The sequence below is a fragment of the Misgurnus anguillicaudatus genome, chromosome 22, assembly GCF_027580225.2.
Source record: "Misgurnus anguillicaudatus chromosome 22, ASM2758022v2, whole genome shotgun sequence".
In the NCBI taxonomy this organism is placed as follows: Eukaryota; Metazoa; Chordata; class Actinopteri; order Cypriniformes; family Cobitidae; genus Misgurnus; species Misgurnus anguillicaudatus.
In genome coordinates this window covers 9,525,555-9,544,714 of record NC_073358.2, presented here as the reverse complement: position 1 = coordinate 9,544,714, position 19,160 = coordinate 9,525,555, and the positions used below count along the sequence as shown (strand labels likewise).

The 19,160-nt window shown below is 37.6% G+C and overlaps 1 protein-coding gene across 2 annotated transcripts; it reads right to left on the bottom strand.

The window, feature by feature from the left end:
- Nucleotides 1–2,353: 2,353 nt before the first annotated feature.
- Nucleotides 2,354–19,160, bottom strand: fam189a2 (family with sequence similarity 189 member A2). 2 transcript variants are annotated; one of them, XM_055200786.2, is made up of 11 exons: nt 18,664–19,158; nt 17,964–18,020; nt 14,949–15,059; nt 13,296–13,415; nt 13,088–13,195; nt 12,182–12,315; nt 11,341–11,467; nt 9,378–9,456; nt 7,786–7,935; nt 6,534–6,841; nt 2,354–3,173 (listed from the first exon to the last, which is right to left on the bottom strand). In XM_055200786.2, exons 1-11 carry the CDS (start codon nt 18,961–18,963, stop codon nt 2,877–2,879), a joined length of 1,791 nt encoding a protein of 596 aa, XP_055056761.1. In that variant the 5' UTR covers nt 18,964–19,158; the 3' UTR covers nt 2,354–2,876. The 2 variants fall into 2 exon arrangements, with proteins under 2 accessions (XP_055056761.1, XP_055056762.1); XM_055200787.2 differs by having other exon boundaries at nt 2,894–3,173; nt 6,521–6,841; nt 18,664–19,160.

Below are 19,160 nucleotides of genomic sequence, written 5' to 3'. Positions count from 1 at the left end.
TACGTATACATTCATGCATATTTTGTCAGGATTATTATTGAATGGAGACACGTTGAAAATCACATATTTCTATTATAGTAGATAAGTGGTCCGAAAAAGACGTCTGATTTTAGGCTAAATTTGGACTGAATTAGACGGACCAAACAAAGACCAATTTTTAACGTCTTTTTTTGGACTAAATGAAGGTCATGACGGGCCGACGTGATTTAGCCCAAAAAACAACGTCTAAATGACGTCTTGTGCTGAGTGGGTATAATAGCATTAATTAACTCGTCAAATCTATGAATCCGCAAAACGGGGAGCTTAATCTATGCTTAATTTTTAATACATTTTAATAAAGAATCCATGACGTTGTATCTTCAATACCTGACAAAATGAGAATATAATAATAGATAATGAATATGATAAAACTTATAAGCTTAAACATTTTTCCATCTTGTTTTGTTTGTATGCTTTTATGTTGGTCTGTTAAAGGAATAGTGCTTAGGAAGTACTCATTAGAGAAGACATCAATGACGGTAACACTAATGACAATTTACAGAAAAAACAAACATTTTAACAAAATGGCTGCCATTAGCCAAGTGCTATTTCATCAGAGATGTAACAATCACATACTTATTCAGTATAATATAAATTTATGTAAAGATCTTAACACTCCCAGCTATAAAAAGAGAAACAATAATGACATCCAAAAAATCTTATCTCAAAATTCTTTGATATATCATGACATTTTAGACAAATAAGATAAGACATCTCACAAACAGTTTGTCTTCCTCCACTGCACTTCTTCCACTGACCTCTTGCCCCAAGAAAAACTTCAAAGAGCTGATGCATTGTTTCAAAATAAATGTGATTTGGGTAGGGTAACACCAATGACATAAATTTGGGGGACAAATATTTATTTGATAGTATTCATATTAATAGTGTATTTTTACAATTTCAGTGTTGTAGTAAATTCATACAGGGTTAAAGGTAAATGTAAATTAGATTTGTTTGATAAAAAAACATAAATAATAAGTACACAGTTCAACTTCCATGTATGATCAAAGGGACAGGGCAATTTTCAGGACCAGACATTTTAAAAAAAAGTTTAAAAAAGGAAAAAAGAAAATTACATAAATAAACTCTCTCATCATGTTAAGGACATTTTATATTTATTAAATATATATCATTATGGGATTATTGGGTCAAATTAAATGATTAAGGGTTCTGCAAAAGCAAGGGACAAGCATTTCCACCTTTTTTGTAGAATGACCTAATTGGGTAAAACAATTGAAAGTATGAGGTAAAATCATATGATGAAATAAACATTTTTCTCCAATACACCCTGGCCACATTTATTGGCACCCATAGAAATTCTGAACTTTTTTTTGAGGTTTATTCACATTTATAATTTTTTTATACACCAGGGTGACCAAGCCACGACTTAACGTTTCACTATAAATATGAAGTAACACAAATGCCAAAATTCTTTACTTACACGAATGGCACAGTGGGTCAGCAATGTTGCCTCACAGCAAGGTGGTCCCTGGTTCAAGCCCTGGCTAGGTCAGGTGGCCTTTCTGTGTGGAGTTTGCATGTTCTCCGCATCAGTGTGGGTTTACTCCGGTGCTCTGGTTTCCTCCCACAATATAAAAAACATGCTAGGTTAGATGCGTGATGGAGATACCAAGTTGTACGTACTGAATATATCCATAGATGCTGGAATTACGTAAATAAAGAAATCATATGGAACATAAATAGAGTTTTAAGTTTGTGCTTGGGACACCTACTGGCAAACAAGGGTACTGCAATACTTTGAGACTATAGTAACAGTGCAGCTTCATGGTTTTAAATGAATTAAAATGATTGTAGTTTTAAGTTACTCAGTCTACCTATTATATCAAGATTAGACAAATAAAATATGAATTGTTATATTTCTATTTTATTAATAGCTCAGACAAAATCATAAGTTGCTCTGGTCAGGGGGGCCAATGTCCCCCCTGCACCCCCAATCTGGTGGAATCAAAGAATAAAGTTCTAATGTGCAGCAAAAGATTTTAGGACCTCACAAGAAAAATGTGAGGCCAAAAGAAAAATACGAAAGCATAAAAATTTACAAAAGTATGACAAAGTCTCTTATGACCTATAAAGATGCTGTTTATTTCACATCACCTGAAGCCATTTTGTTTGAACATTAAATTATTTTAGTATCTAGTATTTTAAGAATTATTTACTGTTAATTCCCTGTTAAAATATCACACACAGTTTTAAAACAAGGTGTGAGAACAGAAAATAATGACAGGATTTTTAATTTTTGACTTAAGATTTTTATTAATACTTTTCTGTGAATAAAGGCTCCAAACGAAAGCTATGAGCTTATAAGACAATGTTTATTCATCTTCTGTGAATTTTGATTGTCACTTTCACCCATATAATACACAGGAGCATCTCACATTCAACCTGGGGAAAAGTAAAATTACCTAAAATAGTTTAATAAAAAACTAAAACAAAAGAATTTAATTCTTTCTCTTCCTCACAATATTAATACCTTATATCAACCCAAGTAAGGCTTTACATTTGTATCCAAAAGACTTGTGATTAATGTTCTTAATATAATAGTTATTTTATATTTGCATACATTTTAAATGTCACTATAATTTTTAAATAAGTAAAAGTTGAATAATAAAACTGTTTTCCAGTGTTTTACAAGAGTATAATTCATAGAAAATACAAGCAACTGTTTAAAAATCAAACACGATTCTACTACCGAAAAGTAGACACTGACACCAAATCCAGGCACGCTAGAATCAATGGATGACCTGCTTATCTATAAGCTTTGCGTCCATCATCCAGCATAGGTGGAGTCTATTTTTTCCACTGTAACGCAGTGGAGCTCAAAGGACAGTTTCCCTGAAGACTCCTATAAGGCTGTGCGGACGTTCCTGGTCCAGGCGACGGGACAGAGTTCCTGGCCGAGAGCCCATCCTGGAGTTTGTTCGGGAATGGGAGGCGGGCCTACGCTCTGCTACGTCCTGCAGCTCCGCCCAGGTGAAGGAGCTCAGATCACCGCAGCTGCGCAGATGGAGGATTCCCGGTCGTTTGCGCAGAGGGAGCGTGCTTGAGGTGGGCTTTGTCTGACTGTGTCTGTGTGGGGTGGGTTGTACCGGTGAGGTCTCTGAAACAGTGATGACCTGCAGACATTAATAAAACGTTACTGAGTTAGTTAATGTTTTTTCTATATACCCAAAGCAAGTATGTCTTTATCGTCCTGGTAGGAAGAAAAGAGGCGAACAGGATATGATTTCAACAAACTATGATAAAAGCGAACTATAAGCGGACAATTTGTAGTTTTAAAGTATTTTATTAGTCAAAATCAATGTCTTTATTTATAAATATGACCTCTGTCAATAATCTGACTTTTCTTTGTAAGCTTAGAATTTTTTCTCTTTATTTACATTGAACGGATAAGTCCTAGGAGGCTTCCATGTCATTCCGCCATATTGAAAAACTAGAATAGCAGAGAGGGACAAAAAGCACTAGCTTAAGGCATCGCGTTTCCACAACGCGTTTTCGTTCAGAACACGTGAACAAGCTGAAACGGACAAGGAGTCAGTGAGTACATAACTACTACCGTAGTTGCAACACGCATTAGGAAAAGCGAGGCCCTAGAGAGCGCTATTCCTTTGAATGCAATTTGAGTTTTTCAATATAATGAATGTGGATGGTGACCAGGCCACTGCTGTAGTCTCCGTTCACTTTCCGCACCTGGCGGCCATCTTGTCTCAGGCAGCTCGCTCACTTGTAGCATTGCGTTTTAATGGTGCATGTACTTTTAAATAACCATAATTTGCTAAATTTTCTACCGATTTTTAAACTGTTTGATTTGTTATAAACGTCAGGGATGTACCTATGTCACTGCATATTATGAATAATGTTCATGAAACATGGTCCAGCATCCAGCCACGTTAATAACGATTGTAAGAAACCAAACCATTTGAAAATCGGTAGAAAATGTAGCAAGTTATGGTTATTTAAAGTGCATTCACCATTAAAACAATGCTACAAGTGAGCGAGCTGCCTGAGGCAAGATGGCCGCCGGTGATGGCGTTAGAGACTCCGCCATTAGACATCTAGCCTTTATTATACATATCTATGCCGGTACTGATCAAAACTACCATATGTTTACAAAAATGTTATGTTTTTAACTCTTTAATTTCCAAGTCCATGTGATGTCACTGATTTGGGGAAAACACACAAAATGACAGATTTTCAATATAAAAAGGATCGTGGACTGGATTTTTTTCTTGGGCATGTCAAAGGTTAGTAAAAACATTGGCTTTGATGCATTGTTAGTTTTTGTGCAGCATCAGATTAAATTTTTTTCTTAATCCTTTGCTGTTCGTTGCCCCATTGACTTCCATTATAACAACATTTTCTGATTGCAAAGCCATGACATCATATAATCTTTCTTTATACTCCATATAACTCAATGTACAAGCCAGGAATAAAGCTCAGTTTTTGCAAAGACCTACTAAAGGGTTAATGGTTAATTTTACCCCTTAGCAAAAAGAAAAACTACCAACAATCAAGAATGCTTGGTGTCATGGCTTTGCAATCAAAAAATTTCATTATAATGAAAGAAAATGGGGCAAAAACAGTAAATGAGGGAGAAAAAATCTGACGCTGCACAAACACTAAAAATGCATCAAAGCCTATGTTTTTATCAATATTTGACATGCCCAAGACCACAATCAAGTCCACAATCACTTCTTATATTGAAAATTTGTCATTTTGTGTGTTTTCCCCAAATTAGTGACATCACTTATGAACTTTGCAATTAAAGAGTTAAAATCATGGAATTTTGTAAACATTTGGTAGTTTTGATAACTACTGAGGTTGATTAAAAAAAACAAATCTTATACATTTTTACAGCCGTTTAATTAAGTGGATGTTTTCATCCATGAACAACCCGATAGGATAGTGAATTTGAACAATGCACAAGGGTTAAAAAACTTATTACACGGCTCTCTGGAATGCTTGATTCTGATTGGTCAGTTGAGACATTTGCAGGTTCGTTCTTTTCAAATAATAACCGCTCCAAAATAATAAAGCATAGCCGGTGCTACTAGAATGTTTTAAATCCCTACTTTGAGGGGTAACATGTTTAATACTGATGACAGCAAAGCCACTGGTGTGTTTCAATGACATTCTGGACCTCTGATAGGATTTGATAAGTTTCAACTTTAAATCTGTGCCAGAGGTTGACCCCAAATATTTTATAAAGAGCGTCTGAATTTTAAACGATGCAAATCTATGAGTTTGACACCCTATATCCATTTGTTGCACATGTCATTATGCAGAATTTATCAAACTTTAAATGAAGTAAAAAGAATCAACCTCCTTGAATAATTCTATAAGCATAAGATAGGCTACCCAAAAAGACTCAATTAACAAGAAAAGGTACAACACACAGTACTGTATCAATAGAGATTCCCTATGCTGGTCAGCAGCTAAAACAATCATATAGTAAGGTTTCATTTGTGTAATCAAAATACATAAATGTATTAAACTATACAATGAGTTGTATGAAGTGTTATCCAGTAAACATACTGTAATTAGATGAGTGACATACATACTTTAGTCCTTAACACGTTTCTAGTCTTCTATTAAGTTTCCTCGACGTGGGCACCATTATTACCCCTCTCTCTCTCTCTCTCTCTCTCTCTCTCTCGCTCGCTCGCTCTCTCTCGTCTCTACAATGTCAAATGATCCTGTGTGAAAGCGCGTTCTTGAAGTTCTTGAGTTTTTTCGCTTGAGTTGCATAACTTGCGCGAAGACGCGTTTAAAAGGAGAAGCGCGTGTTTTCGCGGCAATTGCGCCGCCCAATTCGCGACATTTGCATCGCCCGTGCCAGGACGCGTCTGCTTGCGTCTGTGAATTGACTTTGTATGTAATCTACTAGCTCAAATCGTTGAACTTGCGTTGGTGAGTATGCCCCATAATGAATGGAAACACAATATTCCCTTCGCGTCAGTGCACACGCACCAGCGCAGCGAGTGCACACGCACAAGCGCAGTGGGTACACTGGCAAGAGCAGAGCGAGACCTTCAGCCTATGTGCCGGAGCTTAGCCCCGGACGGCCCCGGCCCAATTTAAACCCTGGGTATTACGATCATTTTATGCATCTGTGCAAAGTTTCGCGGAAGGATAAAAATGTTAATTTAAAACAAATATGCCAATAAAATGTTTCAAATTCATATTCATGTCCAGTTTTTTTCTTATGTGGCAAGTAGCCGTGTAATAAGCGGGATAATGTAGAGGCAGCCGGTAGTTATCGAGTAAATAAGCCCCTTCAGTGTGATACAAGACCCTCCGCTCGCGTCGGGTCCTGATCACACTGTCGGGGCTTATTTTCCGATAACTACCGGCTGCCTCTACATTATCCCTTACATGTCATGACCCCTTAAAAACACTATATGGGCGATGACAGAGCTTTTTTGAGTGAACTATCCCCCAAAAACCTCTACACATCTTCTACCATTGTTGCTTGCCTGGTCAATGAAGCTGGCACAGCGTACGGCCTCCTCCATATGTTCCTCATCGGAGCGCAGCACTGTTTTAATGCTGTTCACCAGCTCCTGCACCTCAGGAGTTAAGCTGCTGTTGGACTGCTCCAAAAAGCGCGCCACCAGCAGTTTCGTGTCTCTATAGCTCTTGTAGTCGACCATGGAGTTGGGGCGGGGCTTTCGCTTGCCACGCCCCCGCCGTAACGTAACTGTCTCTTGCTCTGGTACAGTCACTGACACAGGAGCAGGACCTGGGCCTACCTCTGTCTGTGTAGCTGCCTCACAACTTATCACTGCAATGGAGAAGAAAAATGACAAAAAATCAGTATCTGGGCAAGTACATAATAATCTTTTCCTTTATTGTAACTTGAGTCACAAGAGTAAGCTTATAACAATGATAATTAATAATGAAGTTGTCAGGTACGATTTCGCTAAAAATTTGACTTTATTTTACATGTTTTACTTCACAGGGTTAAACTGCAATTTTATGTTTCAAACAGCGAGGGCGAAAGAGAGGCAAAATTTACAGACTGCAGCTTTAAGGGGTTATGCACACCAAAACTTTTAAACGCGTCTAAAAACGCCTGGAGGACAGCTGAGCGCTTTGGTAGTTGTGATACTTGTCCCGCCCGTCCCCCACTGTGATTGGACGGCCATTTGAGAACTGACATTGACGAGCAGAGCTTTTCTGCCAAAATTGAATCTCTTTCAACTCTCGACGCTCAGCGCCAAGAGCGGTAAAACCGCCGAAACCATTGAAAACATGCACCGACCGCGGGGGTAAAAGCTTTGGTATGCTATATAAACATTTGTAAAAATAATAGTAAAAATAATAAACATAAATCACTTCATCCACCTTTAACGCATCATCATGATCAGACAAACATAAGAGCACTATTCACATTTCTATGTTTGTGTGAAAGTGGCAGCATTTTACATTCATGCATTTTTCGAATTCCCTAGGATTCGAACCCATGACCACTTGGACAATATAATCTCTGAAAAGCATCCTGCACCTTCAATCGGTTATAAAAGTTAAAGTCCTGTATTTACAATGTACCTAAATTAGCTGATGACAGAAGGGGTCTCTCTTTTTTTTACTAGTAGTAGATTTACTACTAAAAGCGTCAGAGAGGAGCCAAAGTTCACAGGATCATTATGAAAGAATGACAAACAGAACCCTAAACAGATTATTTCAGTCCATGTTGACTATCTTGAACATCTTTATAGGGCTTACCCTTGGCAGCGATGTCCAGCAGGACAGGGTCGCTGTTAGATCTGCGGAGACAAAGTCTTTGAGGTCTTCTGGGTGGTGAAACTGCTGTATGAGGCTGTCTAGATTCTGTTGGGGGTGTTGGACTCCGCATGGCTGTCTGACCGCACCTGTCTGAACAAAACATGTATATTAAAAAATCTTACTTAACTTACAGAGCTCAGACATGCACTTTTACAATTATCACTTCAAATCTGATGTAAACTGCAGATCTCCGGTACATAATCATCTAGTAACAAAATCAATAATTAGAATAATCGTTTATGAAAATCGGTGTTGATGAACGTCATTATGGTATAGTTTGTCTACGCATGTCACAGGGAACTCAATACTTGTTTTGTTTATTTATATTCTGGATATTTAAAGAAGTTTTAAAGATGCTTGATCTTTGTACTGTTTTTTGTGTTTTATTATATAAGATTTAAAATGACAAAATGAAAGCTTAAATTAGCTTTAAATACAAAGCTAGTATAGATTAAATATAAAGATTAAATTTTAATTTACACTTAAACATGCTACGGCAGCAAAGTCCTTAATTATTACGCCAAAATGAGGGTATAGTTCCTAGCCATATCGGCCTAGAAAATCGCAACTTTTAAATTTACGTCGGTCTTAGTGCCCGATGTAACTACAGAAGTTTTATATAGGAAAAAATATCTAAACTCTTTGGTTACTTTTGAGCGTCAATGCTAATGGTCTAATCAGATTTAATGGATTATTCTAAAATATGCTAAAAGTGGTATCGCCAGACCCGGAGATCAGCTGAATGGATTTCAAAACGGTGAAAATCAAATGTTTAACTCTAGGGGAGCTTCAAATTTAAGCTTGTTTATAAATTGCAATTTCTCAAAACCATGATTTTTCTGAGACCAAAATTCATCAAATCTTTGACATGGTCTTACTCAGTCAACATTGAAGATATCAAGGTTATATTTTCACCAAATGTTCTCTACTTTATATATATAATGATTTAATGTAAAAAAGTAAATGACTGAAAAATGGCTTTAGCCGTTTTTTATCAGCTACCACAGTAAGCTAGTAGGCTACTTTAAAAAAAAATAAAGGTGCTTAATGATGTCATCTAACTATTTTGGCTGAATGGTTATTTTAATGCTTTCCTTCTCGCCTAGTAACAGTCTTAGTTATATGTTTGTGAGACTATTCTTTCTTGTAATGTGTTGAAGTATACAGACCACTATAAAAAGACGACCGAATCCCTTACTGGCAATCAGTCGAGATGATGAACCCTCGAAGTGATGGCACTAAAAATACACATCTTTTAATATACATATGACGCAATTATGGATGGATACTCTGACATGCCTGTAAGGGTTTAAATAAATACAGCGGAGTATATATAAGAGGCCACTAAACTGCTAACAATTTCACACAAGCAGTGGCCCAAAGTTGTATAATATAAATAATATGAAGTTTTCTATTTATATAATACATACTGTATATTTGTTGATTACAGTGCTAGTAATAGTTTAAAATACTATTTTATGTTAACTGACCCTATAAACAAGTTAACAAGTAAGAATACAGCTGGTTGATACCATCAACAGGTGTCTCTGTTTCTGTGGCGTCTGTGAGGACATCGGTCAGATCTGTCATTTGCACCTCAGCTTGCTGGGCCTAAAGGAAACACAGAGAGTCATCTGACCGTACTATGGGCAATATTAGACACAACTCATATGAGGTCAGCAAGGTCGAACTCGAAATCAATCTATTTACAGTCATTGCGACATTAAGAGTCAATGGGAGTTGATGATTTACAAAACCTTGAGCGTCAGCAACCACGTCAATGAGACAGAGTTAAGCAAATGCTTTATTTATGCAGATGAGCGGTAGTGATAGCACAGACGTGGCAAATTCTGAGTAATTCATTAATTAAATTTTTTGGTTTCATAATATGAGCGCTTTTCTCTGCAGGACGTCAGTTTAGTCAAAACACATCTTGATTATCCAAACGGGTCTTGGATACCAACCGCACAGAAACCTGGTGACTTCCAGGTCTTAGTGTAAAGCTGGGCTATATTGACCAAAATTCACATCTCTGTAATTTTAGGAAGAATTGCAGTATGTGATAAATATCTTGGTATTTTCTGCAAAGTTTGGAAAATGTTTACATGCACAAACATGCAAGCTGGCTGGAAAGCTTGCTGTACATTTCTGGCACAGCAAAGAAAGGTCATATTAATCCATACCGATATAGACGGCATTGACACTGATATATAAAAAAAAACTGCATATACTACCCAGCCATAACATAAATGAAATATTGTATAGGTTTTTTAAGGCATCTAGCGGTGAGATTGTCTCCAACGGCCAGTCCACAGCTTACTCCTACCTTTCAAAATGCATAGAGAAGTTACGGTAGCCGTCACAGGACAAACATGTCACCGTCTGAGACAACATAGAACAGTTTGTATATTAAAGGATTAGTCCATTTTCTTAAAAAAAATCCAGATAATTTACTCACCAACATGTCATCCAAAATGTTGATGTCTTTCTTTGTTCAGTCAAGAAGAAATTATGTTTTTTAAAGAAAACATTCCAGGATTTTTCTTATTTTAATGGACTTCAATGGACTCCAACACGTAACAGTTTTAATGCAGTTTAAAATTTGCTGTTTCAACAGAGTTTCAAAGGACTCTAAATGATCCTAAACAAGGCCTAAGGGTCTTATGCCTTGTGCGAAACGATTGTCATTTTTGATCAGAAAAATAAAAAATATGCACTTTTAAACCACAACCCCTCGTCCATCCTCGGTCCTGCGACGCGCCCGTGCGACCCCCCGCCACAGCATAAAGACGTAGAAAGGTCCCGTGTTACATATATGAAACGCACATTTGCAGACCATTTTAAACAATAAACTGACACAAAGACATTAATTAGTATCATCCCACATACAACAACGTCAGAACGGTCCTCTTTCTCCACACTTGAAAAACATCGGGCCGTAGTTTTGCATACGTTCTCCGTGACCTATTGACGTGAGGTCGCACTGACGCGTCACAGGACCGGTGATAGACGAGAAGTTGTGGTTTAAAAGTGCATATTTTTTATTTTTCTTGCCAAAAATGACAATCGTTTCACTAAATAAGACCCTTATGCCTCGTTTAGGATGGTTTGGAGTCCTTTGAAACTGCAATTTTGGGCTGCATTGGAACTGTTAGGTGTTGGGCTCCATTGAAGTCCAATAAAATTAGAAAAATCCTAAAATTGTTTCCCTCAAAAACCATAATTTCTTCTCGACCGAACAAAGAAAGACATCAACACCCTGGACGACATGGTGGCGAGCAAACCATCTGGACTTTGTCCCAAGAAAATTGACTAATCCTTTAAGGGCTACTGTTTAAACATGGCGGCGACTTCCATGTAAGGGGATCCAAGTGTATGTAGATAAAAACAGCTCATTAAAAGCTTATAAAAACATAACGGTTCATTTAGTAAGGTCTTTAAAGTCCACTTTCATTACACAACAGATGAATCATGATCATGTAAGGTTCTTCATACCCGTGTTGTTGGCTGTGATGCAACGGCTTCATACGGTGGAGGAGGTTCTAGCGGACAGAAGACCTCCACACCTTTAATCCTGGCGCCATATATATGAGGAAGAGGAATCACACCGTCACCAAACATCCTGTCAAAAAACACACAAATGTACACTGCTATATTAGAAGATACTAGAACTGATTCTAGTTAAACCCATTAAAGAGTGATTACAACATGTAAAGGGTTTAATATTAGTTCCCAGAGGCTTTTCGGGACAAAACATTTTGGTTGCCTGCCAAACCTTAAACCACAAACCACATGTAATGAATGTTACCGAAAACGTTTCAGCTTGTGAAAATTACCTCATGATTTACTCGCCCTCAAGGCATCTTGTAAATTATTATCTTTTTCAAACAAACACAATCTGAGTTATATTAGGAAATGTCCTGGCTGTTCCAAGCTTTAATGGTAGCAAATGGTGCTTCTGATTTAAAATCCAAACCATTTATACTTCACGGAAGTAATCCACACAGCTCCCAGAGGTTAATAAAGGCCTTCTGAGGACAATCAGTGCGATTTTATAAAAAATATCAATATTTAAAACTTTACAAACTAAAATAACTAGCTTCCGGGGACAACCGACATGCATTCACAAGAGAGTGTGTTTCAAAAGAAGTATTGGTCATTGTTAGTTTAACACATTAATTCGTTTAACGCAACTAATGTCATCAAATACAACGTATTAAGTGTTACCGCAAAATATATAAGCACATGAAGCACATTATTTTAATTTAGCTGACAAAATATGTTTACAGTCTGGAAGATCGTTTGATTAAGGTGGAAGAGGATTGGGGCTTGATACCTGCGGGCCAGGCGTGGGGTGTATGAGGAGAAAGTAGAGAAGTAAGAAGGCGGAGGCGTGGGAGCAACAAACTCGTCCGGGTCTGGAAGACGAGTCTGCTCCTCCACTTCATCTGGAACCGGTCGGGACTCTTCCTGCCAAAGTTGACCATAACACCGTCACCACAAGTATTTAAGATAGAGATTTAAGATGATGTTTTTGGACTAAAGAGAAAGTTTTTGAGATCTTAAGTTTAAGGACAATTTGTCTTTAAAGGTCACGTTCTTCCTGATCCCATTTTTCAAACATTAGTTAGTGTGTAATGTTGCTGTTAGAGCATAAATAATACTTGTAAATGATAAAGCTGAAAGTTCACTGCCAGGCGATATATTTTCTTTAACAGAATTCCCCTTTCAAAGCCTACAGCGAACGGCCGGTTTGGACTACAGCCCTCTACTTCCCAATTGAATGACGTCAATAAAACAGTTTTTGACTAAACTCCGCCCACAGGAATACGTCAGTCGCCAGCTAAGCTAACGGCAAGCTAAGCTGCAAGCTAAGCTGCTATCGAAGCACAACACACTAAACAAACTACACGATCAGAACTCGATATGCATTTCTGAAAGAGGGACTTTATAGAACAAGAAAGACATCAGCCAGTTTTTAGGACGGTGAAAACAGCGCTATACAGATAAGTCAATTGTTTAAAAAAATAGCGCCTTTTTACACGTGAAACATGTAAACATGTTATATTGCGCACTGTAAACACAATCAAAGCTTCAAAAACACAGAAAGAACGGGACCTTTAAGTATCCAGAAAATTTAGATTCGTTAGTAGGTAAGCCCTAAATTTTTACATCACGCATTGATCAATAAAAAATATAAAGGTGTTTTGGTTTTACGTGTGACTTAAAAGATTTGTCGCACCATGCAGGGTCGTCTGGTTGAGAAGATCTGGAGATATCGGAGCGCCGCAGCGACCAAACACACAGCTGTGGCCAGAGCGTTGAGCGCACACAATGCAAAGAGGACTTTCTGAAAAGAGAAAACTACTAATGAGAAGCAAGAATATATTTTTCTCATTCATAAAATAATATGTCATGTACTATTTTAAGATTTTTGTTCGCACACACACCTTAAGTAAGATTCTCATTGTGCCACATGCATAACTTGCAGAGATCTTTACTAACTTCTCCTCCTGGCATTGGGCGACTGGGGTCTCTGAACAGCAGGAGCAGAAGTCACCCTGATCAGTCTGAAACACAAACACAAATTCATTTAGATAACACTTTTTAAGCATTGTTTTTAGGCACAGTTGACGTTTGATGCATTGTATTGAATCATCTGAGGTTGCCAATACGGACGTTGAGAAGTGGAGGTGATGAAAGAACATTCTTCAGATACTACAAAGTTCGTAAACGTGACAAACTACATTCATGGCAAATATAATTTTCAATTTAAAGGTCCCGTTCTTTCTGTGTTTTTGAAGCTTTGATTGTGTTTACAGTGCACAATATAACATGTGTTTATGTTTCACGTGTAAAAAAAAGCGGTATTTTTTTACATAACTGACTTATCTGTATAGCGCTGTTTTCACTGTCCTAAAAACGGGCTGATGTCTTCCTTGTTCTATGAAGTCCCTCCTTTAGAAATATGTATCGAGTTCTGATTGTGTAGTTTGTTTAGTGTGCTGTGATTCAACAGCAGCTTAGCTCAATATTAGCTTAGCTGGCGACTGACGTATTCCTGTGGGCGGAGTTTAGTCAAAAATCTGTTCTAGTGACGTCATTAAAACAGGAAGTAGAGGGCTGTAGTCCAAACCGGCCATTCGCTTTAGGCTTTGAAAGGCGAATTCTGTTAAAGAAAATATATCACCTGGCAGTGAACTTTGAGCTTTATCATTTTACAGGTATTATTTATACTATTATAGCAACATTACACACTAACTAAGGTTTAAAAAATGGGATCAGAAAGAACATGACCTTTAATTCTCTTTGACTGTTGATGATAAAGTTTAGTTCACTAGGTAGATAAACTTTACTGATGTTTTTCCACACTATGCCATTCATACACCAATCATTTCAGCCTGAACTACTGTATTACATTACAAGTATATTATACACTGTACTTTTTCATTTTAATATTTCGGTTTATACCACAGGGCTGTTGAATGCTTTATTCTTATTGGCTGAGAAATGTTTTTACAGGTGTGCATTATTTTTAGTAAACGCACCCCTGAAGTAGTTCCAGGTCTGCCAATCGCATTACTCTACGGCAAGTTTAACTAAACGAATTTCAACAAATAAAGTATAAATACGTGTTAGCAAATAAATAATTTCAATAATTAATAATCAAATAATTTAAAAGAAAAGAAAAATGAAAACAGTAAAGAAATTGTTTTAAATTAACATATAAATACAGAAGAAAAATATATAAATATCGATAGGCCAACTTCAAAGCCAATAACGTTCTCATTATCGCTCTCTTGATGTTAAACAATGTTTTGGAATTAGCAACGAAGACTTTAGATGAGATTTGTTTTACTCACAATAGCATAACCTGTCAAATATATTAAAATAGAACACCTAACCAATATCTTAGTGTGGTAACCGTTGTATAATACCTTGGTGTTTGCTGTCTACATACAATTTATCTGCACAATATAGCACCCATTAGTAAATGCGTCAGTAAATGAAATGATTCATTCAACAGTATAACCATCAACAGAAATGAATTTTTCACATCGTGACCCACACTTCTTGCACATATAACCGTATAGATTTCTCACCAGCTGGCAATTGATGGTACTGGAGACCAGCTGAGCTCCCTGACAGCAGAGGATGAACCCAGCCAGGTTGAGTAAGATACACACCACTGACAACAATACAAACAGGTTCACCTGTGTGAGAGATACAGAGAAAAACAAGAAGGTATAAATTGTATTAGTATGTTTGTTTCCTTGGGATAAAACCCAAAACCCTTTGCGCTGCTCCTCCGCTGAGCCACAGGAACAAAGCAGAACAGAGAAAGCCTGATATCACTTTTTTTGCTTTACTTTTTATGAGACTTTTCTTTGAAGAGGAAGAAGATACAGCCTTTGGATCACCTGAGATCATTAAGATTTTAACTGAACGTCTGGTGCACACAAATCCTATTTGAGGAGTCACATTAGGCCCCCCCAATACCTAATGACTGCTTTTAAAGGGATAGTTCACCCAAAAATTCTGTCATCATTTACTCACTTTCATGTTGTTACAAACCTGTATAAATTTCTTTGTTCTGAAGAACACAAAGAAAGATATTTTAAAGAGCCACACAGATCCAAAATCGAAACTAACCTTTATTGCAGTGTGTCGTGTAGCTGTCCATCAATGTAAACAACGTGTAAAGTAGTTGAACCAAAAAGTGCACGATTAATAAAGTTATTGGCTTCTAAAGCAGGGAGTCGACTCTGAATCGCTGAAACGAGTCGTTATAGGGAGTGAGTCTTCTTCCTGATATTATCCACGTCACACGAACTTATCCACGTCACATGAGATACTAATCTCCGCCTACAGCCTTGTCTGCGGGAGAAACGAAAACTATGACCCGCCCACAGCTAGCTAGTGTGTGTGAGTGTAAGCATCAGCTCACACTGTTTTCAGCTTTTGTTGTTTTCACTACCAAAGGAGACTTTTTCAAGGAGGGATATTCTAAACGTGTCTGGCTGTGAAGAATCAGTGGTTAAAATTATTTTTTAACGGAGGGATTTAGACGTTTGGCAATGCAAGATGGTTCAGTACCCACTTTATTTGGAACAACATGTGTCTCCTAACCACAACCTGTAAGTATGATTATAGCTACATACTTGCTTAAATGAGTGTAAAATGTCTATAGTCATTTTATTGCTTGGATTAATGATGAATGATATCGTTGTTTAAACTCTAACTTATATACTGTCAGAGCCACGATAGCAAGCAGTTTTGCTATGACCCAGTTAGCTTAGATAAATGCTTAAATGAGTGTAAAATTGTTAGTTTCAATCGTCGTTTGTATTGTTTGGGTTAATGATGAATGATGTTGTGTGTTTAAACTGTTCATTTACTGTCAGAGAGTCACGTTAGCAAACGGCTAACGCATGCTTATTTACGGTTTTGCCATGACCCGGTTAGATAAATGCTTAAATGAGTGTAAAATTGTTAGTTTCAATCGTCGTTTGTATTGTTTGGATTAATGATGAATGATGTTGTGTGTTTAAACTGTTAATTTACTGTCAGAGAGTCACGTTAGCAAACGGCTAATGCATGCTTATTTACGGTTTTGCTATGACCCGGTTAGTTTAGATAAATGCTTAAATGAGTGTAAAATGTTAGTTTCAATCGTCGTTTTTATTGCTTGGATTAATGATGAATGATGTGTATTGATGTTGACAATGTCTTCTCAGTAAATCATGTTAGCACGAGGTCAATACATGTTGCACTGTTGTTGGTCTGTGCCACCGATCTGTGGTCTGTGAGACTGATCTGTGATCTGTGCATTGTGTGCAAAGATACTCTGTCAGTTGACCAATCAGAGCAGAGTAGGCTACTGAAAGGTGGGGTTTAGGCAGGCTGAGTCGTTGAATGGCTTCACACGAATCGTTTGGGGATCTCTGAGAAATGGGGTAATTTTAAATTTATATTTTGAGAAAATTACAGTGTTTTTTGACCTTGCATGCATTTAAACCTGTTGTCCGGGACTTATAAATAGTGATAGGATGCTTAAAATTGTCATCTTACTGGCTCTTTAAAGGAACAGTATGTATGAAATGTATATCAATTAATCATAAAATGGCCCTGATATGTCACTAGACATTAAGAAATCATTTTCATTTCAAATACTTATATCACTGACAACAGTGGTCCGGCCAGGATATTGTTATTTTAAAAGTTTTAAAGAGTTGCAGCCCTCAAATGATGTTTATATTGTAATTTTGTATATTGGCCACTAGCTGTGTGATTGCAGTACCAATTTTAGCCACAAGTTTTATGATTGCAATGCCAGTTTTGACCACAATCCTACATACTGTTCCTTAAAGCGTAACTAAACCCTAAACCAACTTTTTTTAGTTAATGATCTGTAAGAATGGGGCTTTGTTAGTGCTGTTCATTGATTTTAGCAAGTTTTTTGACATTTGGATATAAAGTGTTTCAATACTACAATATATGGTGTAAAAACGTCTGAGTGCTGCCCTCTTCAGGTTGAACGGTGGCTACTGCAGTTGAATTTTCCTATTGGATGGTGGGTCCAAAACATGACTCTTGACGTAAGAAGGTTCAAGATCACCACGCCCTTGTTACGATCTTACCACACACTTAGTTCGTTCGCTCTATCTCCGTTGGGATCTGCCCACTTTTCTTGCATTTTTCAAATATTGCCAGTGGGTGGAGTCAGGCTCTGACCAGGGGTTTAGTTACGCTTTAAGGAAAATTTGTAACCAAACCGATTAGAAACCTCATTGACTTCTGAAGTATTATTTTATCCCACTATGGAAGTCAGTTGGTTTCTGATCGGTTTGGTCATCTTTTTATACTAGAGATGCACCAATATCAAATTTTCCAACCGATACCGTTAAAAACTATTCATACTGATATCGGGCGATACAGATAGTTTGGTGATTATATTAACTTACATTAACTAAATTCTGAAGATTACATTTTCTGAATGTTACTCAGTCAGAAAATGTAACTTTAAATATATAAAGATATATATAATAAAAAAGTTCTGCCAGGCGGTTTACCTTAGACTAAACAGCTTGAAAACAAGTTTGGTAAGAGACACGTACCAGCAGCAGCATCGGTCGTTTCCATGTGGTCAAGCCTATAATCCCCGAGAGAATAACCTGCAGACAGTAAACACAAACCAAACAGACAGATTAACTGAGAAATATACAATTTTTCCGCCAGATGCTTTCTGCACTTTTAAATCCTAATATTTTTTAAATATTAAAAGTATGAGTTTGTCTGAGAGGACCTAAAGATTAAAATGTAATATTTATTATTCCACTACATAAAGTGTGTCCAGAAGTTTCTGATATAAATGTCATATGACAGGAGAACAATTTGCGAAATGGTGATTTGCTGACCCTTATACTGTGCCCTTTACTACTAACTAATAATTTACCACTTATTGACAGATGTGATCTTTCTTCATTGTGTATTATTATGACCTACAGTGTCAAATGTCTTCACACTTTTCCCATAAACCAATGACAATACTTTACAGTATAGTAGTGCAATGACATCAGGACAAATCCATGCAACTGTATCTACAATAACAAATAATATCACTTCACCACTGGCACTGTAGTTTTGGACTGAGTCAATAAATAACTGTGCCTAGAGTCCATAGTGACACATTAATACACATGCACTTTGATGCAATCTGTCTATTTTTAAACATGCATGCAATGTGTGGTTTCTGGCGTGAAATAAAGATGTTCTGCACTGGATATGGCTGACAATCTTCAATACTTTTATACTCACAGATGATCCGGCCCAAAAAGGACAGGAGTTTCTAATGGGGGGCGAATTGCTGAGGGACAGAGCCCCGAAAGAGAGCGCCACCATGGAGCAGCCGAGCACGAGCTGCAGCAAGCCGAGGGAGAGTAGAGGGCGAGCGGGCAGCAGCGCCGGGATGAGCCGCGTCTGAGATCCAGACATGCGGGACGGGAGGACCGACGCGCACCGGGCGCGACTCCGGTACGACGCGTCTGCGAACTGATGGGCAAAGGCGACGCCCGACAAACGACAACAAGACCCGGGCAGAACTACAGGCAGAGACATCAGAGCCAAACAACAACAACAACAACAGCGCACATTACACGAGTACCGCCGCGCGCACTCATTTTACTCTATAAACGCGACGAGCGTTTTTCTAAACTGCCTGTTCGTTCTATCTGCCATGTTCGCGATGTAGTTGACTATTCGTTTTAAAATAACTAGCTTCTGTGACCTACTGCTCGGATTTGGTTTCACGTTTT

Coding starts and splice junctions, on each gene's coding strand:
- fam189a2 (XM_055200786.2), bottom strand. CDS start 18,963: ATGTCTCTGCCTGTAGTTCTGCCCGGGTCTTGTTGTCGTTTGTCGGGC. Junction 11,468..12,181: donor ACCCCACGCCTGGCCCGCAG/GTATCAAGCCCC, acceptor GTTTTTTGACAG/GATGTTTGGTGACGGTGTGA. Junction 6,842..7,785: donor GCTGGACATCGCTGCCAAGG/GTAAGCCCTATA, acceptor TCTCCATTGCAG/TGATAAGTTGTGAGGCAGCT.